Source organism: Cebus imitator, unplaced genomic scaffold (assembly GCF_001604975.1).
Source record: "Cebus imitator isolate Cc_AM_T3 unplaced genomic scaffold, Cebus_imitator-1.0 Scaffold117, whole genome shotgun sequence".
Classification (NCBI taxonomy): Eukaryota; Metazoa; Chordata; class Mammalia; order Primates; family Cebidae; genus Cebus; species Cebus imitator.
In genome coordinates this window covers 5697423-5722499 of record NW_016107432.1, presented here as the reverse complement: position 1 = coordinate 5722499, position 25077 = coordinate 5697423, and the positions used below count along the sequence as shown (strand labels likewise).

General features: G+C 52.9%; 1 protein-coding gene across 7 annotated transcripts in view; it reads left to right on the top strand.

Annotated features, from left to right (window-relative positions):
• The window catches only part of SORCS2 (sortilin related VPS10 domain containing receptor 2), a 561689-nt gene that overhangs the window by 476443 nt on the left and 60169 nt on the right, over positions 1 to 25077 (top strand). For all 7 annotated transcript variants that reach the window (XM_017539090.2, XM_017539091.2, XM_017539089.2 and 4 more), the window contains exons 6-10: positions 4486 to 4550; positions 6730 to 6848; positions 9497 to 9586; positions 18217 to 18396; positions 23628 to 23774. In XM_017539090.2, the coding sequence (XP_017394579.1) occupies positions 4486 to 4550; positions 6730 to 6848; positions 9497 to 9586; positions 18217 to 18396; positions 23628 to 23774 (601 nt within the window). The remainder of the gene's footprint in view (positions 1 to 4485; positions 4551 to 6729; positions 6849 to 9496; positions 9587 to 18216; positions 18397 to 23627; positions 23775 to 25077) is intronic.

Here is a 25077-nt window from a genome sequence, read left to right as displayed (position 1 = left end):
AGGACCAGCCCATGCCCCATCCCTGCCCTCCCTGGAGGACCAGCCCATGCCCCATCCCTACCTTCCCTGGAGGACCAGCCAATGGAGCTGGGACCCTGGGACATGTCTTCTGTCCCATCTCAGGCCTCATTACAGGTGCTTCACAGACTTGGCCCCTCAGAGAACCCCCATGAGCCAGGTGTTATTGTGCCATCTTAAGGACAGGGAACCTAGGCTCAGAGAGGTGCCGTAACTGCTTGAGCTCCCATCTTAAAGGTGTCATAGAACTGCAAAGGGAGCTCAGCCAGCCCAGGTCGGAGTCCCCCCTCTCAAGTCAGGCTCCTCCCTGGTGTCCCCATGTAGCCCCCCAACTGCAGGCCCTGGAGGGGACATGCAGCTGGTTTGTCACAGCATTCTCCATGCTAACAAGGCTGGACACGCCTGCGTTGGATCAGATGGACTCGTGTCTGAGGTGCTTTGTAAACTGCTGAATGCAGCACTGGTTGGAGTCATCATAAGTGCCCACTCAGGTCCCCAGCATGATTGGGCAGTCTCCACCAAAACTCGACAAGTGCCCTATATCCACTTGGCCTTGAGCACACAAGGGATGAGTGAGGCAGGATGGCCAGTGCCCTTTGTCCACCTCCCAGGAAGTACGAGAACACAGATCTGGAGACAGCCCAGGCCACAGTAGAAGGGGTGTTTGAAGGGCCACTCTGATGATCGCACCCAGAGGACCATGTGTGTACCTCGGTATCGCCTCCATCTGTCCCCCAAGTCCTGAGCCCATCCAAGAATATGGCGTTGAATGTCATCTGCATTCCAGACATATGTCAAGTGGCCACTTGGTCACTCGTGATGTGACCAGGCAGCCAGATAGCAGCTCGGGATGCTGCCTTATCTGTTCCACACCCCTCCTGCTCCCACGACTCAGGCCAAATGCCAGGAAGAAAGGAAGTGCAGAGGGAGAGAGGAAGGAGTTCCCAAGGTTTCTGTGGGATATAAGACAAACGCCCAGAAGACAGAAGCCTTCTCAGCCTCCGATTTTTAATATATAAAATGGAGTAAATTCCACCTCATAGTCCTGTGATGGAAACAAGGTAATAATTATAAAGTGCTTCGTTCAACAGGCCGCGCATAGTCAGCATTGAAAAAATGGCTCTTCCTTTCACCTCCCTTTCTTTAAGTCTCATTTAACCATTTAATAAACATCTATTATGTGCCCCCCACACACATTCCCTGTGGTCAGAAAGACTGTAGCCTCCCAAAGAACTGGCTTCCACCTACTCATGGTGAAAGATTTGTCCTCACACTGCAAGTATAGGAGAGAACTTCCTCCCAGTCCTGCCAATGTCCCCTTCCTGTGTGGCAAGATGCTACTCAATAACAGACTTTACCTCCTGAGCCCTAGTGTGACCAGCTGGCATGGAAACTAATCGACTACAGTCCTGAAGAGTTTGAGCCTGAAACAAATGTTCATAGACCTTTTTCTAATCTGTGAGATTACTGAGGCAAGGACAAGAGCAGGGACCTGAAAAATGCACCTCTATATGTCCAGCCCTAGCCCAGGGCCAACTTGTAGTAGGTGCTCAGTAAATGGGTGGATGGGTGCATGCATGGATGGATGCATGGATGGATGTATGCCTGAATGGATGGATACATGCATGAATGGGTGATGGATGCATGCATGGGTGGATGGATGGATGAATGGATGCATGGATAGGTGGATGAGGGATGGATTGGTGATGGATGCATGAATGGATGAATGCATGATGGATTGCTGGATGGGTGGATGCTTGATGGATGGATGGATGGATGGATGGATGGGTGATGGACTGATGGATGCATGGAGGGATGGATGCATGGATGATGGATGGATGGATTGATGGATGCATGGATGGATTGGTGGATGCATGGATGGATAGATGCATGGGTGGATGGGTGGATGGATGCATGCATGCATGGATGGATAGATACATGGGAGGATAGAAGCATGGGTTGGTGGATGGACTGATGGATGCATGGATGGATGGGTGATGGGTGGATGATGCATGGGTGGATGTGTGCATGGATGAATGGATGCATGGATACACAGGTGGATGGATGCATGGGTGAATGGATGCATGGGTGGATGGATGATGGATGGATTGATGGATGCATGGGTGAATGGATAGTTGGGTGGATGGATGCATGGATAGATGAATGGGTGATGGATGGATGCATGGATGGATGGAGGGATGGATGATGGACGGATGCATGGGTGGATGGATGAATGTGTGGTGGATACATGAATGCATGGATGGACGGATGGGTGATGAGTGGATGGGTGGATGGGTGGATTGTTGGATAGATGCATGGATAGATAGATAAATGGGTAATGGATGGATGGATGGTGAATAGGTCATTATGTTGCGTGTGACCTCCTCACTAGCCTGTGCACTCCTAGAGGACAGAGGCTGTGTCTTGTTTATCTCTGAGCCTCCAATCTCTGGCAAATAGTGAGTCCTCTGATTTTTATTGCACACACAGCAGGTTGACAGGGACATGACCTAGGACAGGTGGCATCCAGCACAGTGAATGCAGCACCAGGGTGGGGAGTAATGTTGACAGAGTGGGTGAATGAACGGGTGGATGTCCCTCAAAGGCGAGGCTTTCAGATGGCAACCCTGAGCAGCAGCCTTTGCCCTGTCATTGCTGGCTCTTCAGCACTGAGAGGACAAGTACTGCATAAATTCAAGGCAGAATTGGTGCCAGTGTAATTATTGGAACAGCCGGGGAAGTGTCCAAGGGGGCAAGTGAGGCTTTCCACCTCCAGCCAGCCCCATGCAGGTGGACAGTCTGTGAGAGCACAGGGGACAGCCTTGGACAAGGCGGCCAGGGCAGGTGTATCCTCCAGCTGAGAGCCTGGACTGAGGGAGGGGCAGCTGTCCGCCTTCCCTCCCACTACCCCTTCACCGCATTATTTCATGCACAATGCTGTGCAGAGCCACGAAGCAACTGTGTGGTGAAAAGATGTTGCTTTGGGAGTGGCAGAGCCTGGGTTGTGGATCTTGCTCTATTAGCTCTATGACCTTTAATCTGTTTTCACCTGTCTGGTCCTTGGTTTTCTCATCTGTAAAATGGGCATAACCAAATCATTTGGGATCATTCGAGGTAAGTGAGATAAGGTAACTAGAGCACCTAGGACAGTCCCTGTACCTGAGCAGCTGCTACTAAACGGAGCTATTAAATGAGTTCAGGTGACATGCTATGTGCAGCACAGCCTCAGGACCTGGCTTCTGCCTCTACGGACAGAAGCGTCCTCCCTCCCCTCCTGCCCAGTTAAAGGCTTCACCCAGCAGGGCAGTGAAACAGGGGAGAGGAGTCGGGCAGGGAAGGGGTGTGGGTGGGTGGAGGGTGGAGTGGGAGAACCACAGCCCCAGCCTGAGCGTCCTGGCCCAGGAGCCCACAGGGAAGCTGCGGTGTCTCCTTCATCTCTGTCCCCAGGGCTGTGGCAGGGCTTGTATGTGGTAGGTACATCCCACTGGGCTCTTAGAGATGTCTATGGAACTCGGCCACTTGGCCAAACTCCCAGATTTATGTCGCGTCTTCTCTGAAGCTGGGAGCACCCTCAAGGGAGGCAGAGTCCTGTAAGAGATGAGGCATCTGGACACGTGACATTAGAAGGCCTTGGTTGTGAGCAGGGCAGTGTGTGGGGTCTGAGGAGAGCATACATTTTGGGGGCCGAGCAGACCTGAGCAGGAGCTGAGACTGCCCTGGTCTGAGCCGTGCTGCCTTGGGCAAGTCACAGAGGCACCCTGAGCCTGGTGGGGTCACCTACAAATGCAGATGAAGACCCGCCTCACAATGCGTGCTCCAGGCCCGTGTGTGGGGACAGCCTGGTGCAAACTGTCGAGTGCTGGGGTAGGGGGTGCATTCCTCTTGCTGGAGCCTTTGCCGCCTCACGAAAGGATTCAGGCAAGTCCCTAGAGGCAGCACTGGGCAAGGGGCGATGACTGAATCTTCCCAAGGGCATACTCACCAGGTAATGGGGAGCAGGAGGCAGAGCAGCAGCTCAGGTGAGCCTGGCTCGACTCCCAGGTCAGCCCTTTCCACGGTGTGGCTCTGGGAGGGTCACTTTGCTTCTCTGAGCCAGTTTCCATATTGATAAAATTAGGATATGGTGGGAGTCCCAGGCCTGCCTGTCTCCTGCAGCCGTTTTAGATGATCAAAATAAAACAAACAAAAATGAAAAAACAATGCAAAAGTATTATATGAAGAAGAAAGTCTTTTACAAACACTACCGTGATAGGAAGAAAGCCAACCCCCTCGGCCCACGCAAGGAAGACCCAGATACTCTAGCCCAGGAGCAGGTGGGCTCCCGAGGAGGTGGTGCCCTGCAGACCCACAGAGCAAGGGTGGCTTCAGACCCAGGGAGGCCAGATGGCTGCGTGGGGTGTGGGGAACTGCTGGGGGATGGGCACGGTGGCTCCATTCCTGATCCCAGCCTCGGCTCTTCTTTTCCAGGGCTGTTTCTGGGGTGGACGCTGACCCTGACTTGGTCCATGTGGAAGCCCAGGACCTCAGTGGAGGTAAGCCAGGCAGTGCACGGACACCAGGTATTCCTGAGTCACCTTGTGCCCGACACAGCTCAGCGGTGCCTGTGTTCAGTCGCTCTTCCCCAGTGACTGGCCCTACACAGCTGGCCTCACTGCGTCTCAATGTGGCATGATTTTAAATGTGCTTGTTTTCCAGCTGGGGATGAATCGAAGTCAAGGAGCTCCACTCCAGTGGAAAAGTCTATTAAGAGGGCGATTTGTTCTGGCCCCTGAGCATTAAGTGTTTCCCACTAACTCAGCCCCCAGCCCTACATGTGCTAAGTGTGGAGAAAATGGGGGGTGGGGCGGGTCCAGGCCTGCCCACCCGGATCCAGCCAGCTTCCTGCTGAGGGCTGTGCCTGCCGTGTGACAGGGGGTGCTCTGAGGAGGGCAGAGCAGCAGGGTCCCTGCAGAGACATCTCTGTGCAGCATCACCCAAGCCAGGATGTGTCCCCCTTAGAACAGAAATGCAGGCATCAGCTCCCAGCCCTGCCGTCAGCCAACCTCAGGGCCCAGGGCCAGTCACCTCAGTCTCCTGGTCTGTGAGATGGATAGTGACATTAAATGTGTGAATGTAGGGTCGTCACAGCCAAGCTTTCGGGGCAGGGTCAGTTGCTGGGTGTGCCCCCCACCCCCTACCCCACCACCCTTGGGCAGGTATGGCCAGCATTATTACTGTTCTGTGTTGGTAACCAGGACAACAAAGCTCAGGGGCCGTCCAGGTTTGCCTGGGGTCCCAAGGTCCCAGGCGGTGCCCCTCTCCCCACCCCTGCTGGGAATGCTGCTTCCTTTTGAAATTTCTTACCTTTGACCTCACGCACCCTGCCAGCCACCTCTGCTGGGCTCCCCCATCCCAGCTCTGCACACTCCCCAAGGCCTGGAGCTCCTTGAGTACCAGTGGGGGTCGCTGATCCCCAGTAAGTCTGCTGAATGAATAAACACCTAGCCAGATGCCCAAATTGCCCCTGAGGAGCCGACTGGGCAAAATACTGCAAAATAACATGGGCGACAGATAGAAAGAATCTCTGCCTGTGCCACACCATGCTGTCAGGGTTGGCTGTCTGCCCTTTCCAGAGCTTCAGCTGGCCCTGGCTCATGGGCACCTGCTGCCCATAGCCCTTCTCAACTCCACGGCCACTAATTTCATCTAGGTGGCTCCTGCATGGCCATGTGGGAGTGTTTATAACACAGAAATTGGCAAGCACTATCATCAAGGCTCCTATACCTGGCACACAGCCCATCAGCCTGAGAGGTCGCCTTGGTGTGTTGTGTTGGCTGTTGGCTGTAGGCCTAGAACACTGAGAGCCTGGCTATGGTGGGATGGATGAATGAGTGAGTGGTTGAGGGAATGAATTAATGAATGGGTGAGTGAGTGAATGAGTGAGTGAGTGAGTGAATGAGTGAATGAGTGAGTGAATGAGTGAGTGAGTGAATGAGTGAGTGAGTGAGTGAGAAACCTGAGGCTGAGTTTAGGGGTGGGCCTTTCTGGTTCCTAAGCCCCTTCCCTTAACCATTCTCCATGCTGCTGGGTCACCCAGGGCCAGGGGCAGGAGGAGGAAGGGGAGGAGGGGCGGCGCCGTTCCTGTGGTCCCTGCGGATGTGTCTTGCTCCTGGCTCACAAGCTGGAATGCAGGGCTTCCTGAGGCCTCCAGGCTCCAGCCCCTCCACATAAATATGTCCCAGGGAAACAGAAGGATTTAAAAGAAATGAGCAGCTACCTGACAAAGCATGCATTCAATATTGCTCAACCATAAATACGTGGAAAAGGGTAAAAACATTTGCTTAAAATTTGCAGGAAAGGACCCTCCATTACCCCTTGCCCCCAGCCCCGCTTAGATGTGAGGGGCTTCAGGAGGGTGCGGGGCCGTGCGTGTCTGGGCGCGGTGAGGTGCCCACTGTCGCCTGTGCTGACCCCTCCTGCAGGGGATGGCAGGCCCCAGAGCAGCACGAGCACCTTCCTGAGGGTGGCAGGAGCTTGCGTCAGGGCACGTGGCCCACAGTGAGTGAGGATGACACCCCCAGCTGCAGGTGTCATCGTAGTGGCCTTTGGAACTCAAGCCTACAGAGGCCCGTCACAGTGGTACTGGAGAAGGGTGGAGCCCAGCACACACGTCTCGGGCTGTCCTGCCTCTGCGGCAGCCTGACTGCCTGGGCCGGCCCCTCTCTCCTGCAGGTTTTCGGTATGTCACCTGCCCAATCCACAGTTGCTCCGAGAAGACGCTGACGGCCCCGTTCGCAGGCCCCATTGACCAGGGCTCTCTGACCGTGCAGGACAATTACATCTTCTTTAAGGTGAGGCTGCTTCAGGGCTGCTGGAAATTGGCAAGAGGTGACGTGGTGGATGAGCCACTCGCGGCAAAAATGGAAGCACTCAGAAAAGAGGCAATAAAATGGGTATTTCACTTTCAAGTGCTACTTCCCAGGTCATGGTGTCTGGCCGTGGCTGTGGCTGCAGGCATCCACTAAGCCCCCACACACCTAGAACTGTGGCTGAGGGACGCTGGGGCTCCGCCTCCCTTCTGGCCACCATGAACCTCCCAGCCACTCCGGGTCCCCAGACCTAAACCCACTGAGCCCCACTTGGTTTTATCAGTGACTTTGGAACTGGGCAGCGCTGCTTCTGGTCACAGCTCTTGGCCACCAGGCACCGGCTGTCCACGCCCCTGTGACCAGGACCCTGCCGCCTGTGTCCTCAGGTCACGAGAGGACCCAGCCTCAGCAGCCACTTGGTCCCAGCTAATTCAGAAACTCTAGCACACTATCGATCCATCCAGCTTTTCATCACCTGCATGGATGGGGAGCTCAGCACCCCCAGAACAGCCTGGCCCTCTGCTGAGTAGCCCCAGTCACTGGCCTGAGACAGGGTCTGCTTCATCGGACTCCGATCCACTAGGTTCTGTTCTGCCCTCCCCATGTTCGGGACCCCATGAGACAAGTCCAATTTCCCCTGAGAAAACCCCTTGAGGGCATCTGCTGGGTGCCCTCTTCCCAGAAGGCCCTCAGTGCTCCCCAGCCTCCTCCTTGCCCTATCTCAGCCATGCTTGGTCACCCCAGCTCCTGACTCGACACTCAGTGTATGCCAAGGGCCACCATGGAGTTAGGGGCTGGAGCAGGTAGTGGGCATCCCAGCCCCTGCCATTTCAGCAGGCCAGGCAAGAGGCTGCTGCCACCACCGGCCCTGACCTCCAGCCCTGCCCAGTCTTCACTGCCCTCTGCTGAGCCCCAGCCCCTGACTTTTGATGCCCAGTCCATGCATTTGCTTGCACTGTTCCCTGTGCTGTGCCTTGCTTCTCCGCTGGCTGATTCCCTCTCCTTCTCGAAGACTCAGTCATGTACCTCCTCCTCCAGGAAGTCTTCCCAGACTTCTGCCTCCAGTTCAGGCTCATTGGTGCCTCCTCTGAGGACCTTCAGCCTTGTGCCTTCCTCCATCACATCCCAGGCCCCACTTTGTCATTCTGTGCCATTGACTCCTTTTGTCCCTACGCCTGACTCAGGCAAGCTGAGGCTGAGCTCTAGGTCTGAACCCAGCACCTATTTTCCTAGCTCCTAGCATTGCACTTCTGCAGATATCTACTAAGTACTGGAACGAAGACAAGGTCAGCTCTCTGGGCAACCATCTCCCATGGTGAGTGGTTTCTAAACATTAGACCGGCTGGCCTGTCAAAGCTCTGAAGCCTAAGACCCTTGGAGCTCACCTATGGCTGAGCAGGCTGGGTTATCACTCCATGCAGCAAGGGGGAACATACAACCTGGGCGTCTCAGAGGGGTTAGAAGGGCCTGATTGCCAGGTGTGGGCCACAGGAGGTGATTTGAGGGGCCCTCGAGGAAGCCAGGCGTGACTCTGGATTGGGGGAAGTGAGGAGGTGAGGTCATGCCAGGATCGGGCGTCTCAGTGAATCTTCTCTAGAGGCAGGGGTGACTCGGGAGAGGCAGGAGACTCAGGGGAGGCAGGAGACTCGGGGGACGCTGGAGCTGGGCAGTGAAGCGGCAGCCTCGCTTATCTCAGCCAAGGTGGGGTGTCTGTGCATCCTGGGGATTTGAACGACATTCACATCTGGTCTGTGTTCAGACGCAATTGCGAGGTGGTCTCATTCCACGCAAGGTCACAGAGTGAGCTTGTCTGGCGTTGGTGCTTGGCGATTGTTTGTGGGGGGCGAGAGAAGGCTGGGGCCACTGGCTCCATCCGGTTTCTGTCCTGGTTTCCATCTTTCTCAGCAACTGCAGAAGAAAGCTCTCCCTACCCCAGCCCAGGCCTCCCCTGCTCTCTCCCTTCCTCCCTCCTTCCACTCTGGGCCTCAGAGGATCTGGGAGCCTGTGCTGGGACAGGAGAAACCTCAGCTCTTCCAGCCCCACCTCGCCACCAAGGTAGTGGGGCTGGTGGCTCAGGAGGCTGCACCTCCTGTTCGTGGCAGCGGGGATCCGTGGCCTCTGTGATCAGACACCTGAGAACAGTCCTGTCCCTATGCGCCTTTCCGTCTCTGGGAACAGACGCCTGTGGCCACAGCTCATGGGGCTGATGGTTATGGGATCAAATGAGCTGCTCCGGGAAAAGCACTTGGGATGGTGCCGGCTTTGTTTGTCATGCCTCGGAGTTCATTGGTGATCTTTCTTGACAAGCTCATCTCTGGGCTGTCTCCTTCTCCATCAGAACTTTCTCCACCTTGTTCTTTAAGTTGGATGCAGAGAAACAAGGTGCTGAGAGTACATGGGGCAAGAGGTTAGTTCTGACTGAAGGAAGCAGAGGACAACTTCCCAGAGGAGGGATGCTAATGTGGGGCTTTGAAGGATGAATAGGAGTCTGCTCATTTCAAGCAGAACAGGTATAAGCAAAGTAAAAGGGCATTTTCACTTGCTGAATATAATATGTAGTTTTCCATTCATTAGAATCTGGCTGCAGAGGGAATCAAGCCTCTGAAAAATGTGTTTCTTCCCCTGGTTAGGCAACATCAGCAAACCGGACGAAATACTACGTTTCTTATCGTCGCAATGAGTTTGTCCTGATGAAGCTGCCGAAGTATGCATTGCCAAAGGTAAGGTGCTCCCCACGCTGCATGCTACCTGGCCCTGAGGCCGGACACTAAGCCTATCCTGACTCGTGGGGCAAAAGACTCACACACAGGTGCCTGGTGGTCCCAGGTCGGGATGGACAGGAACAGTGTGGCCACAACTCCTCCAGCCCCTTGCCCTCACACGCTCCATTCCAGCCCGCCCAGCCCTTCCAGCCTCATCCTAGGCCTCTGCCAAGCTCTTCCCTCTTCCTCGTTCATCTTTGCCCAGAACTCTTGCACATGCGGTATTTCAGGAGAAACATCACTTGCTAATGGCCCCCCCGGTGGGCCCGGGCATCTGCTTTCTGGTCCTGTCCCACCGTTCTCCCTGCTGGTGCTCGGAGTGTAGGGACCGCTTCCTCCGGTGTCCCTCTCCTGTTCTCTGGCGTTGCTGGGCTGGGGATGACCTCTGCTGTACTCACCTCTGCATTCCAGCCGCCTGGTGTGCTGCCTGCATATAGTAGGTGCTCCGTGAATGCTATTGCCTTTCCCTTGCCCCGGAAGTCAAAGAAGGCGAGCCACGGGAGCTGCAGACTGCCCAGCTCTGCCCCTGCCTCAGGGCCTCTCTCCACCCTGTTAATACGTTATTCTCACGTAACAGAGGAGGTGATGGAAGTTCAGAGAGGCAGTAACCTGTGTGAGATCACACAGCTAGCTAGAAACAAAGATCTCAAACCGAGGTGCAGGTGAGTCCACCCAGCCTCATGCCACACCTCCCTCCTGAGGACATTGGGATGGTGCCTTCTAAAGATCTCTGTCCCACATGCGTCGTTGAGAAACAGATGAGTCTTCCCTTCCTCCACACCTACTTACTGAGCACCAAATATAAACCAGGACCTGTGCTAGGAAGCCGTGCTGCAGCTGTGAGTCAGAAGCTCCAGGCTCCTGCTCCTGTGGGCTTTGCCGCCGGGAACAGCAGAAGATCCGGTAGACAGACACATGCGTGAAATAACTGCAAGTTGTGCTTTGTGCTTAGAAGGGAGCAAGAAGCAGAGACAGAGAGCAATGGAGGCGTGTGTGTGAGTGTGTCTGTGCGTGTGTGGATGTGTGTGTGCTCGTGTGCTTGTGTGTGTGGCTGATTTAGGCCAGGCAGCTATGGGGGCCCCTCTGACGCTGGGAGTGGGAGGGACTCTTTATCCGAAGCCCCAGGGCAGCTCTGAGAAGAGCGAGGGAGAAAGTGGCTCAGGCGGAGGGCAGAGCCGGAGGTCTACCGTGGGGCAGAGAGCAGTGGGAGGGGCCAGCGGCTCCAGGCCCTCCCCGCCCAGGCCGTGGCTTGTTGTGAAGTGCGTGGGCACAGGCGCTCCCACGCTAGGCACCCTCAGACCTCTTCTGAGCCAGAAATGGGAAAAGTCTAGGAGGCCATTTAAAAACTTCTCTTTAAAAACAGGAAAAAATAAAAAAGGAAAAGGCAGAAAAGGAAAGAAGGAGCGAGTTTAATAGACTGAACTCAGGCTTGGCTGAGTACGTAAATTAAAAGCTAATGGTTTCATTTTAGGCAAAGGCAGTGGGTGTCCCTAGAGGGCGAGGGACCTTTTCAGCATCTGGAAAGCCTTTCCTAAGTCTTTGGGGGCTACAGCATTAGAAGTTTCTGTGCCCTGGGCTCTTTGTCCTGGTGTCGGGGGGAGGAAAGTGTGCCGCCCAGAATTAGGACCATGTAGGGACCCTCTCTGCTCCCCTCTGGCATTGGGGAGTCAATGGAGCCTACGGCTATAAGTCACGGCCTCTGTGACCTCAAGCGATGGCTCCCGGCCCTCTGCTGCCTGGACCTGCAGATGTGATGTCAGTGAGATCTGCAGGAAGCACCAGGCCATGTCTCCCGCTGCTGACCCTTGACAGCAGGCATTGCACACTGGTCGTCTTCTTCCCCCATTCCCACGGAAATTGGAGGTCATTGAAAAGAATCAAGAGGCTCTCACAGCAGTGACAGACACACACCTAGCCTCATGTCATTCAGTTTCAAGGGAGGACCAGGGACCCATCCAGGGCAGGTGGCATGTGCTGCGACTGTCAGTGTCCTACCTGCAGGGACCGTGCACGGGACCCAGCGACCAGCAGCTGGAGATGATGGTCACTTCATCATCAAGAAGTGGGCAAACTGGGCTGCTGTCAGGAGCACGGGGCCCCCAGAGCCCCACAGGGTCTTCAAGACCACGTCTCCTCTTGCTGAGACCTTGGCCTGGCCAGCCTCTTCCTCTCCACCCAGGTCAGGACGGCAGCTCTCCCATTGTTTCCCGTCCACATATTGTAGAAGTGACGGATTGAATTTCCTCATCGGATGCTGTGGTTTTGTGGTGAATTTGTGACTTGCCTGTTTTCTCTTCCCACAGAGTCAACCCCCTCCTATTTTTCTTTTTATATTTTTAATTGTTTAATTAACATTTTGAAAATAATAGACATTGGAGCAGGGAGGCTCACCCACAAACTTTTCACCCAGTTCATCTGGTCCATCTGGTATTCCCCCCCCCACCGAGTTCTTGGTCTCCCCGCTTCCCTTAGCCATCTGCCAAAAGGCTTTTACGTAGCTGGATTACAAGCAGTCATGGGTCTCCAGTCTGCTTTCACAGGACACTGTAGCATGAGCCCGTTTCTTGAATGATACGCGATATTTACTTTAAATGACGGGAAGCTTTCTATTGAGGAGACGGTACCTTGTTGAGCTGAGCCAGACTCTCGTTGCTTGGACATTGGGGTTGCTTCCATTTTTTTAATAATTATAAACAGTGCTGCAACAAATCTATGTGAGCCTGCAGGTATTTCTTTTTAATTTTCTCAAGTTGAAGTCTATGAAGTACTTCAGAACAAAAGATATAAATAGTTGTGAAGCTTAGTTGCTTCCTGAAAGAGTTCCACCCTGTCACCAACGAAGTTGGAATAGATCAGCTTTGGTATAGCTTTGCCTTTTTTTTTTCTATTTTTCTTCTACGTTAAAGGGTATAAATGCTACCAACCTGCTGTTTTAATGCACCTGTCTGTGAAAACTATACAGGGTGGGCCATTTTTATATTTGTCAATATCCTTTGCATACTTATTTGTCATCATTTTGTTTTTAAAACATAGCTTCCCTAACAGAGGTGAATGATAGGCCAAAGCTGTAAACAGACAAAAGATAAGAAAAATCCAAATAACTATCAATTATTTGAAAGCATTCAGAAGAATGGGTAAATGCAAATTTAAAGTGAAATATTCCTGTATTTGCCATAAATGTATTTAAAGTTAAATAAAATTTCTAAACCATATGAATAAAGAAGGAGGTGACATCAGGTACGATGGCAGAACAGAAGCCCCAGGAATCCATCTCCCCACCTAGACGGCAACCACACTGGCAGGACCCATCTGGTGTAACTGTTTTGGAATTCACAAGTCTATTTGAGAGCTTACAGTCTCCAGGGCAAGGTGTGGACGGTGTGTCAAAGTCGGTTTGGACAATGTCAGCTCTTAGCCTGGTAGAGGCTTCCCGTACCCCAGCCCCATGACAGGCAAATGTGCATGTGTCCCTGGAGCAGCGTGCCCAGAGCTTGAAGGAGCTGGAGGAGCACAGGGATGCCATATGGACCTTGTCTTCCAAATACTGAGGATCTGTGCTCTGATGACTGACTGCTTCTGATGACAGACATGCAGACACCCAGACAGGCAGCCACTGTTGCAACCACCATGAGTTGAAACAGCTTCCAGGAGATCGAAAGAGTCACAGCCTGTTTTTCCTCTCTTTTATTTTTCTCCCTTTTCCCTTTTGGAAGCCAGACATTCAAAAGCAACTGTAAATTTGGGAGAATTTAGAAAATCACCATGCATGCCCAGGGACAAGCAGAGGCTCAGAAACGGCCTAGGAAGACATTTAGCTTACATGTAAGGCTGATCCTTGGTAAAGAGATAGCCTACAACCATCAAAAATAAGAGCAAAACATGGCAAGCTCTATGGAAAGGGGGCAAGCTAATTTCCAGAGTTACCATATTATTAATGTTCAATATAATTGGACATTAGGCTCAACTGTCCAGCTTTTGACATAAAATAGTTACAAGGCATACAAAGAAACAGGAAAGTATGATGCATTGAAAGGAACAAAAATCAATTAACAGAAACCTTCCCTGAGAAAGACCAGAAGGCAGATCTACTAGACAAAGACTTTAATATGACTGTCTTAAAGAGGCCCAAAGAACTAAAGGGAAAAATAGAGAAAAGCAAGAAAATGATGGATGGACAAAATAGAAATAGTAATAAAGAGATAGAAACAAAAACAGAACCAAAAGAAATTCTGGAGCTAAAAAGAATAAAAAGAAAAATTTACTAAAGGGATTTGAAAGCAGATTTGAAAGGCAGAAGAAGGAATCTGGGAACTTAAGACGATTAAAATTATCAAGGCTGAGGAACAGAAAGAATAAAGATTGAAAGTGAACATAGTCTATGAAAGCTTTTGGACATCATCAAGCACTCCAATATATGATTGTGGGAGTCCCAGAAGGAACAGAAGAGAGATAAAGGCAGAGAGACTATTTTTGAAGAAATAATGGCCCCAAACTCCCCCATTGATTTATATTGATGAAAGACATGAATATCAAAAAGTTCAACAAACTCTAAGAAAGATAAACACAAAGAGACCGACACCAAGACACACAACCAAATTGTCAAAAGACAGAAACTTTTTTTGTGTGTGTGGAGATGGAGTCTCGCTCTGTCACCCAGGCCGGGGTTCAGTGGCGCGATCTCAGCTCACTGCAACCTCCACCTCCTGGGTTCAAGTCATTCTCCTGCCTCAACCTCCTGAGTAGTTGGGATTACAGGTGCCTGCCACCACACCCAGCTAATTTTTTATTTTTAATAGAGACAGTGTTTCACCATGTTGGCTAGGCTGGTCTAGAACTCCTGACCTCAAGTGATCCACCTGCCTCAGCCTCCCAAAGTGCTGGGATTGCAGGCATGATCCACCATGCCTGGCCAAAAGTCAGCAACTCTTAAGAGAGAATCTTGAAAGCAGCAAGAGAGAAATGACTTGTTACGTACAAGCAATAATCAATATGATTATCAGCAGATGTCTCATCAGGAAACCTGGAGTTCAGCAGGCAGTGAGCTGATATATTCAAAGGGCTGAAAGAATTTGATGAAGGTGTTTGTTCATTAGACTGTTTCATGAATTTTATATAAACATCTATGGAGAAATTTCCCCTATTATGCCCATTAAAAATGTTTTTAAACCTTTCCAAAATTACTTATTTAAAATGCATTCATGACAACTAATGGAAGAATGCATCTATTTGCCATTATCATACAACGTAATAAACAATGCAATGTATATGTGTAGATACCTTTCTACCTGCTTGCCTCTCTAGTCCTCCCTTGCCTGACAGTCTCACTTTCTCATTCCTCAAGGAGGTGTTGAAAGTCCTGGATACCCCTCATATCCATCTGCCCCTTCGTCTTAGATCAGCAGACCCCAGACTTTGGCTAGTACCTTGCTTCGCAGCTAAAAGACTGAATTTCCCAACTTCCTTTGCAACTAGGTGTGGTCATGCTTCTAAAGTCCAGCCAGTGGGATGCTAGCAGAACTGTCCTGTGAGGCTTTTCAGAGCCAGACTTTCTTTCCTTCCTCCCTTCCACCACCCTGCTGCCTTGCACATTCACGCGATGGCTGGAGCTCTAGCATTCATCTCACACCATGAGGACAAAGACTGCATCACAGCACAGGAAGTGGTGACTCAGAAGGAGCCTCTGTCCCTGGTGACTTTGTAGAGCCTTGATACCAGATTGACTATTCTGGACTTCTTTTACAGAGGGGAGACTTGTTTAAGTCCTTTCTTTTTTTTTCCTGTTTCTGTTACTTACAAGCAAACCTAATTCTACCTCATAACAAATATTGGCAACGTTGGGGTTTCCTTCTGCGTTTTTCTCCAGGTCCTACACATATGTACAATCACGTATACTATATGTATATTTCGACGTGTCTCACATGCTTCATTTAAAAATCTCAAAATTGTCTCTGCCATCTTTTCTCAAAAAAAGAAGAAAGTAAATGCAATGTGAAGCAAAAATTACTTGTTATTTATAAACCCCTACTTGGCAGATATTTTTAAAGACCATTCTCAATATTGGCATACATAAAACTAAATCACTGCCCTCTACTCCTGCTGGTGGGGAAGGAACTAACATGAATGTTCAGGACAGCCATTTAACAACAGGTAACAAGAGCTTTCAGAACCTCGCAATGTGGCAGTTTGCCTTCTTGGGAGCTGATGGCAAGGAAATAAGCAGAGAGGCAGAGACGGGTGTGCGGAAACATTCATGACATGTCGCAGTGATGTTGAGAACACTGACGGTTTCCCAGCAGGGAAGCCTGTGTGAAATATGGCCCATCCACAAAATGGAATATCATGCAGTGGTTAAGAAGGTGTTCATAGATCATTTTAATGGTGGGGGAAATGCTCTGCCTGTGGTGTAAAAGGGCAACGGTAAACTACACATCAAAGAACATGTGCGTCACACTTGGGAGAAAGCCCAGAGACATTTGAAAGCACTGGTGTCAGGGGTCTCTAGGGGGCAGCGCTCCTGACCTCAGTCACTTTATACATATTTCTTTGTTTCCCAGATCCTGGAAAACACTTACCCACTGCATTTACCCAGGTTACGTCAGCATTTACCCAGGGCCATAGGAGGCGCAATGTGACTTGCTGCGATCACTGTAAATCCTGAATCCTGACAATGTGGTTGACACCAAGCCCCCCTGAGCTCAGTCCACCCCCGACCCCTGCAGAAGTCTCACATTCGACCTGACAACCTGACTGCACGGTCTAATTCCCTGCCACGGCCTGGGCTGGTGGACAAGCCTTCCCCTAGTCGGACAGCAGAATGACCGATGCCTGGTTGACGGGGTGTATTTTCACCCAAGGTGCCGAGCGGGGAGGAAGGGGGAGCTGAGGTGAGGGGGGCAGAGCAGCCACAAGCCTGCTGCCTCAGGGCACCTCACGTGCTTCCGTGGGCTCCGCATCTCCCATGGTCTCACTTTGCGCGTGGGGATGGTCAGGCCCTGGCACCCTGCCCCATCATCCTCCCCTGGTTTTGTGTGTTGGTTCCAGTCATTTCTGTGTGTCGAATTTCAGTCCACAGTCACGGGACTGCAGCTCTGCCGCTGTGGGGTCCTCCCTGCCCGTGAGCTGCTTGGTAGCTGCAAATAGCATCCCTCTCCTTTTCTGCAGAGCCCCTGGGGCTGCCCAGCGCAGGGACCAGGACGGCAGTGAGGGGAACGGGTCAGCCTCCACAGTCAGGAGTCCAGCTCGGCCCTGAGCCACCTGCCAGGGCAGCTCTTCCTCACTCCCCACTGAAAACAGCTCCACTGCGCAGAATCGGGATTTGATCTGTTATTATACAGAAAAAAAAAAAAAAAAATCCTTCCCTGGGCCCTCCCATCAGATGAGAAAATGTGAAGGGAGGCATCCTCAGAGCTTCCCAGCCACAGCCACGGGGTAGTCAGGAGGGGCGGCTCCGGAGGTGGGGCCGGCCGGGCCCTCCTCTGCCACCGTCCTTTGCCCCTGGACCTTGACACTGTTCTCAGACTGCAAGAAAGTTCCAGAGTGAGAGAAGGCAAAGGAACAGAGGTGGGAGGGAAGCTGGTTATGGCTTCAAAATGGGCCTGTCTGGACCCCTTGACTCACGCCTCCCACACAGCATTTGGTGCTGACTGGGCAAGAAAAGGAAGCAAGAGACTAAGGCATTCCTGGTTTTCCTTTTTATTCGATTGGGTCTTGGCTGCTTTCCGAATTTAAAAACCTGGGACTGAACCCCAAGGCCACTGCCCTGAGTCCACTCCCGAGCTGCCAACACCCCTGCTTCCACATGGAAACTGAGGCTGAGGACTTTGCCCTGGCTACCCTTTCAGCTTCTGAGACCACCTCGTGGGGTCCTGGTGGGGCTCCTTCTCTGCCTCCCACTCCAGACTGTGGCCCCAGGGCTGAGGGCTGGCAGGGACCGGCACAGAGGGACCAGGAGGAAGGCTGGTGCATGTACAGGTGGGGATAGCATCCCCGGACAACGAAGCTTGAGTTGATGCACCCAGGGTCGCCTCCCTGCAGGCCACAGAGGACAGGGCCCCACCTGGCTCCCCACTGCACTCAGGGCCTTTCTAGACATCCAGTGGCCAGAAAGTTGCTGGCATGGAGTGGGTGATTCCCAAATGTGTGTTGAATAAAGGAGGGACAGAGACTCACCTGTTTCTGCAGATAGGAGGAGGGGGAGGAGCTCCAGGCCTCGCCCCTGGAATCACGAACCATCTGGGGGTGCATGGAGGAATAACTCCTCCTCCCCGTTTGGACGGATGGACAGACAGCCTGATATGGGACCAGGAGGAGGAAGAGGTATCCCCAGGTCACCCTCCTATAACCCGGCTTGGAGGCAACCCAATGCCATCCCCATTTTAGGGATGGGAAAATGGAGGCTCAGGGAGGTGAGGGGTCTTGTCCAAAGCCACAGAGCCCAGAGCAGCCGAGACAGGAGGCAAATCTAGGCCAGGCTGGCTCCAAGAGGGCCCGAGCCTTCCCCACCCTCACGGCCTGTGCACCCAGCTTCCCGCTCCCTCTCGCGGCCCCCAGCCCGGCTCTGACCCTGCGCTCCCCGCACGTCCCTGCAGGATCTGCAGATCATCAGCACGGACGAGAGTCAGGTGTTCGTGGCGGTGCAGGAGTGGTACCAGGTGGACACCTATAACCTGTACCAGTCGGATCCGCGGGGCGTGCACTACGCGCTGGCGCTGGAGGACGTGCGCAGCTCAAGGCAGGCGGAGGAGAGCGTGCTCATCGACATCCTGGAGGTGAGTCCGCCCCTGGCCCCCCGTCCTCTCCCCCTACCTCCTTCTTCCCCTCCCCTCCAGCCTGTCTCTAACGCTGTTCCGGGTCTGCACACAGCTTCTGTAAAGAGCCGCACCCTTTGGGCTTTGCAGGGTGCTTTCAGAAGAAGAGAATTTCCTTCGTGAGGAAGTTCAAAATACAGTGATCATTGAGGGCACGTTTTTGTCATGAGAAGAATGGAGTTCTTTGAGGGAAGAACATCTGACTGACCTGGGTTCAGCCAGCGTTCCCTGTCAACCCTTCACAAGCCCTCATCACACGTCCTGGGCTGGGGTCACCCCTGAGGACACTCAGGCTCTGAGATTCTCTATGGTGCCCCGTTTCTCTCTCTCTCTCCACCGCAGCCTCTTCGTCTCCTCCTTCATCCCCCCCGTGTGTCTGAAGTCTGCCTCCCTCCCGCTCTCTCTGTCTCTGTCTCTGTCTCTGTCTCTCTCTCTCTCTGTCTCTCTCTCTCTCTCTGTCTCCCTGGAACCCAGCCCTCCACCCTCCCTCCTGCCACCCCTCTCAGCACATACGAAGCACTGCCCCGCCTCCTTGGTTGCCATCTGAGATCTGATGGGAGCCTCCCTCACTGCCCTCCTGGGTCCTCCCTCGGCCTCCCACCTGAGCCTCCACTGACCCCAGAGAACGCCCCGGGCATTGCACCGCCATGGCTCCATTTCCACCTGGATTCCTGCAGTAGACCTGCCCCAGCCCTGCTCACAGGCTGTCTCCTTTGTTCCTAAAATGCCATGGCCAGCGAGGGGGGTCACCCGGCCCATGTACAGGTCAGAAAACTGAGGCTCAGAGAGGCAAACGACCTGCCCAGGTGGACCCAGACGTAAGCAGGAAAACCAGGACCGGCCCAGGCCTGTCTGCTCTGAGCCTGCCACCCTCCTCTTGCCTGTGGGGACACCCCCAAGTGGCCCATGACGCACGCTGGGAGAGTGTCCTGTGGGTGGCCAATAGACCTGGGCAGACAATGGCGTTGACAGGTTTGTGGGTGGGAGGTGCCAGGCCCAGCATTCATCACCAGCAGCAGCGGAACTGCGGTCCCCGGGACAGTCACGAATGGAATCACGTGTTTGCAATGATAACCCATTTGTCAGGATTTACCTCCCCAGCAGATGACACAGAGGCAGCCTCACTGCTGAGAGCCCCCCGCAGGCGGCCCTCCTCCACCTGCTAGGCAGTGCCCACCCCACCCCTTGGTGTCCCCAAGGCCCCGTCCCTTGAGCCTCTAGGAGGGGACTGGGTCCGGCCCAGACCTGGCTCTGGGAGGCAGTGGGCGGGTGATGATGGGATGGAAAAGGTGCCAAGAACGGGATGGGGTGGGCTCCACGGCCGTCCTGTCCACAGGCGTCTATGATGCCCACACCACGGTATGCCATGCTCTGGGCCCTGCCCTCAGGACACAGGCTGGATATGATATGCACCACCACCCCTCATGAAGCAGGAAGATGCCTCCCAGCCGGGGTTCTGAGTGAGCGTGCTAGAGCCTGGGGACACAGCGCAGGGGCAGTTGGCCAGCCTGGGGCAGGAGTCAGGGAGCGCTTCCTGGAGGAGGCTGAACAGGAGTTAGCCAGGTGAGGAAGGAGCTCAGAGGCATACACAGAGGACTCAAGGCGAGAGGAAGAGAGGAGCTGAAAGAGGTTCACAGTGGCCGGTCCAAAGGTGGCACCCACCATCCACCATCTGAGTGCCCTCCCAAGGGATGTCCCTTCTCTGAAAACCATCAAACATGGGGCACGGCTGGTGGTTATGAGCACAGCTCTGGAGCCTGACCGCCTGGGGTGCAGGCCCACGAACTTGGATGTATTTGCTGTGTGGCCAGAGGTGGGTTTCTTAACCACTCTTCTTCCCCATGTGCGACAGGGATGGTAGCAGTACCTTCCTCACGGGGCTGCTGTGAGGTTTAAGGCTGCCATTCCTATTAAACACGCAGAGCAGCAGCTGCTTCCAATGGGCACTCACTTTGTTTTCCCCACACTTGCCCTTTCTGGGATCAGGGATCATTCACGGGGGGCTTGCCCCTGAGTCTCACTGCACATGGCCAGTACTGCTGCTGTCATGGTTGTTGTGTGCCCAGCACAAATCCAGGAAAAAATGTTTGGTGCAGGCCACGCGGCCAGCTACTGCCTCGGAAGGCTGCGGGGGTCTCTCCCCTGCAGGGCACAACCCGGGTTCCAGGTGAGACAGCAAACCTTTCCTGGATTCCTCTTGTGCTGGAGCTTGGGTTATGAATGGGGACTTAGGGGACATAGCCCTGTCCCCTGCCCCCAAGGAGTCCTGGCCACAGGCATCATAGTGGGCTGAATGGTGGCCCCAAAATAGGCATCGAAATGGTGGCCACATCCTCATCCCCAGGCCCTGCCATGTGACCTTATTTGAAAAGGGATGTTTGCAGCGTAATGAAGTGACAGACCGAAGCAGAGATCATCTTGAATTGTCCAGAGGAGGCTGTAAATGCAATCACAAGTGTCCTTGTCAGAGCCGGGAGAGGAGCCACAGGCACACAGACTGGCACCGTGGAGACAGTGGCAGAGACTGAGGCCACAGGCCAGGGAGGGCTGGAGGTGCGGGGCTGGAAGGGGCAGGAAGGATCCTTCCCTGGAACCTGCAGAGGGAACACAGCCCTCCCATGCCTTGATTTTGGCCTCTGGCTTCCAAGAGAATGACTGAAAAGTCCCACAAGTTGTTTGAAGTCACACAACTTGTGGGACGTTTTCTAACAGATGCAGGAATGAATACAGCTGTGATATGGGAAGTTATGCAGAACCACAGCAAGATTCCAAACTGATGCTCTGCCAGCCAGACCCACCCGGGGGCCTCAGCCCGTATCTGGATCCACATTATTTATTGCTGAGCGTTTTCATGGAGCCCTAGGTTTCTGCAGGGTCTGCACTTGGTACCACATTCACAAAGAAGCTGGACTCTGGGGCAGGGGCCCCATCTGTAACCATCGAGTCGATTGCACAGGTGACAGAGTGATGCCAATGGGCAAGAAGGAGCTGGCTCCTCCCAGCCCCTGAGACTGTCAGCCCAGCAGGACCATTGCCGAAGCTTCCTCTGCAGAGAGGAGGGCTACCCCCTAGACCACAGCACCCTATGCAGATAACACAGGCAGCTGAACACCCTGTGCATAGATTTCCCACATGTATGGCACTCCCTGGAAATGCTGGGAGGATGCTCACAGTGCGAGCCACTTGGCTCCTAAAACTGCCTGTCTGTGTTGATAAGACCTGGTGGGTCCCAGGGAAAAGAGCCTGCCCCACCCCCCAACTCCCACATCCAATGAAAGCAGCCCTGAGTCTCTGAGAGCCAGCTCCAAGGGTAACCTAAACAAGCCACAGCCATCAGTGGGAGGCAAAAGATCTGTAACTACCACTCTGTGCCTCCCCCAACCTTGCACTTTGAAACAGATAACTTGTTTGCTAGTCTCCCAGCTCCACAGGTGGATTTTACCCAGAACTCACCCACATCTGGTTTAGTTGACTTACATAAGATTTGGAAATTTTGATCTGGTGACATTTAGATGAGACTTTTGACATTGAATGAATGCTGTAATGAGATGAGAACTTTGGAAACCTTGATGGGATGAATGTATTCTGCTTGAAGACTGAGGTGTGTCCTTGGGGGTCAGAGGAGGGACTGTGCTGGAGATGACAGTGTCCGCCTCAAAGATGGCCACATCCCCAGCCCCAGAAGCTGCATGGATGTTACCTTATGTGGCAGAGGAGGAGTGCGGTTGCAGATGGAATTAAGGCTGCTTATCAGCAGACAGGAAGATGACCTGGGTTATCTGGATGGGCCCGGTGTCAGCACACAGGTCCTTAACATGGGAAGAGGGAAGCAGGAGAGAAAGTCAGAGAAGAAGTGGTGGTGGAAACACAGTCAGAGAGATGCAGTGTTGCTGGCTTTGAAGATGAAGGAAGGGGCCGTGAGCCAAGGAATGCCGGTGTCTCTAGAAGCTGGAAAAGGCAAGGAAAGGAACATTCCCCTGGAGCCTCCATAAAGGAATGTGATGCTACTGACACTTGACTGTAGCCACATGCCAGGCTTCTGCCCTCCAGAGCTGTAGGAGAATGCGTGTGTGTTGTCTGAAGCCACTGGATTTGTGGCTGTCTGTGATGGCAGCCATAGGAAGCTCAGATCCCTGTCCACTGGTTTTATCATCGTGGCTTCTGTTCTTCTCCACGTGAGGACCCGCTGGAGTTGTGAGAATTCAGTGAAAGGACACATACTAAGCTCATGCCTCGAACATGGAAGCACTTAAGAACTGTATGGCATTGCTATCCTACCTATAATCCTTGGCTATGGGCCTGTGAGAAGGTCGTGCCCCCTCTGAGCCTCAGTTTCCCATGGTGCAGGCTGCATATATAGGTGCAGAAACAGCTTCTGGCCTGGCACACAGGAGGCCTGGACAAGTGGTTGGCATTCTCATGCCTCTTCACGCCACACTAATGGGTCTTGATAATATGAGTCAAAACCCTTCATGAAATAAGGAACTAGCAGGAAGACCCTCTCTGTGGGTGAACCACTCGGTTGAACTATGTGAAGTTGCCCATAATTGCACATTTCTTGTAGGTCAACATATTAGCCACTCTTAGATATGTTTGGGTCACTGCCACGGGCCTTTTAGGAAATCTTGAGAAAGGGAATAGGTTAGCCCTGAGCAATGAAGGCAAGTGAGCCCTGTCCTGGGTGTTCTAGGGAAAGCATGGACCCGCCTGTCTTCATTCCTTGGCATTTTTGTATGGGGATTGAGCTGGGGAGTCTCCAGAGGCAATTCTATTGGTCCAGGACATGTGGTCCAATAGAAACTAGAGGTGCTGGGGGGATCTGAGCTCTGCATCAGGACCTCTGAGGCAAGAATGGGGTGACTCTGAGGGACAGGAAGGTCAGGTGCCAGAACCCCTCTTACCATCTGACAGTTGGTGTCTGGACCTAGGAGAACAGCTCAGCACCATGAAGATCATTCAGGCTTCAGAGCTAGATGAAGCTAGCTTTCCACTAAAGCTGGGGCCAGAGTCTTGGATTCCTAGCCCCTCTAAACCTCACTCGCCTCTAAAATGTGCCTCAGCTGCTGGTCATTTTGACTGTGAAATGAGGCCACAGGTGCAGAATACTTAGCAAGGTGCTGGAGCATGGTGGACACTTGGTCATCAGAGCGCTCCAGCATAAGGTTATGGTCCTTTTCGTGTTTTTGTCCCAGGTCAGAGGGGTGAAAGGAGTCTTCCTGGCAAACCAAAAAATTGATGGGAAAGTGATGACGTTAATAACCTACAACAAGGGCCGTGACTGGGATTACCTGAGGCCACCCAGCATGGACATGAATGGAAAACCAACCAACTGCAAGCCTGTAAGTACCTCTGCTCACATCACGCACCTTCCATGGGGGGGACACAAGATATGGCTTCAGTAATCAAGAAGGTCAGAGGTGGTGATGTCTGAGAAGGACCATCTGAAACACATGAGCCACCTATTTATGATGGGCATGATGGAAAGGATCAAATGAAACTCCTTATTTTACAGAAAAGTTAATTGGAGGTCAGAGAAGGAAGTGTATCCGTTAGTTTTTGAGACAGAATTGCTGTGCAATAAACCACACCAAAACAACAATCATTTATTCTCCAGATCTACAGGTGGGTTCGGCTGGGTGGCTCTGCTGATCTTGGCTGGGCTTGCTCATATATCAGGGAATTGACTGATTTAGGCTTGTCTCTGCTCTGCCCATCTTGCATCCTTCTCCTGGAACCAGCTTAATTCTCATGGTGATACCAGAAGTTCAAGAGGGTAAACAGAAACAGGGAAGTACATTTCAAGCCTACTTATGGTACATCTGCTAAATCTTACTGGTCAATATCAAGGATCTGGGAAGCATACTCTGCCCATGGGTGTGAGGGCTGGAGAGCAGACACTTGCTTCTAATCTGCCTTGGAAGGCAGTGTACCATCACACTGTCAGTAAGTGATGGGGTTGGGCCAGAGATCGGACATCATGAGCTTCAAAGCTGCTCCCACTATCCCAGGGGCACCTTTCCACATGAATTGAAGTGTAGACTGCCTGAGTCCTTGGTTGCCTAGAGTAGGGAGGGATCTTTCAAAGTAGCTGGGACTCTTTCCAGCGCTGGTGTGGCTAGCAAGGAACCAGGTGGTGCACAGGTCCATGCGGGTGAGGAAGGAGAGGCAGAGCTGTAAGGAGTAGGGCTCCTGGCTCAGGTGAGCACTCAGCTGCCAGGGACCAGTGAATACAAGAGAAGAAGAGGCTGAGTGGGCCAAGAGAGTCTGACTGGGTGTCCCACCCCGCTTCCAACACCCCTGTGAGACCTGGCCTCTCCTGGGGCCTCTGTCTTTGCATACCACAGGGAGACCACCACCACCAGCATCCCTGACCCTTCCTGGGTGTTGGGCAACTCAGGGTGGGAGGAGGGTCTAGTCTTGGAGCTGCACGGAGCTGCAGTCTTAACTCCCTCACTGGCTGTGCAATCTTGGCTAAGTCAACCAGTGCCTCTGAGCCTCTATTGAAAAGGGAGGAAGATAATCAACATCCCTGTGGCATTGGGGTGAGGATGAGATGAAAGAATGCAGAGACCAGCCTATGCCTGGCACAGAGCAAACAGCAAGGAAGAGCCTTCCAAACAGCAAAGAGAGAGCTTCTCTTGC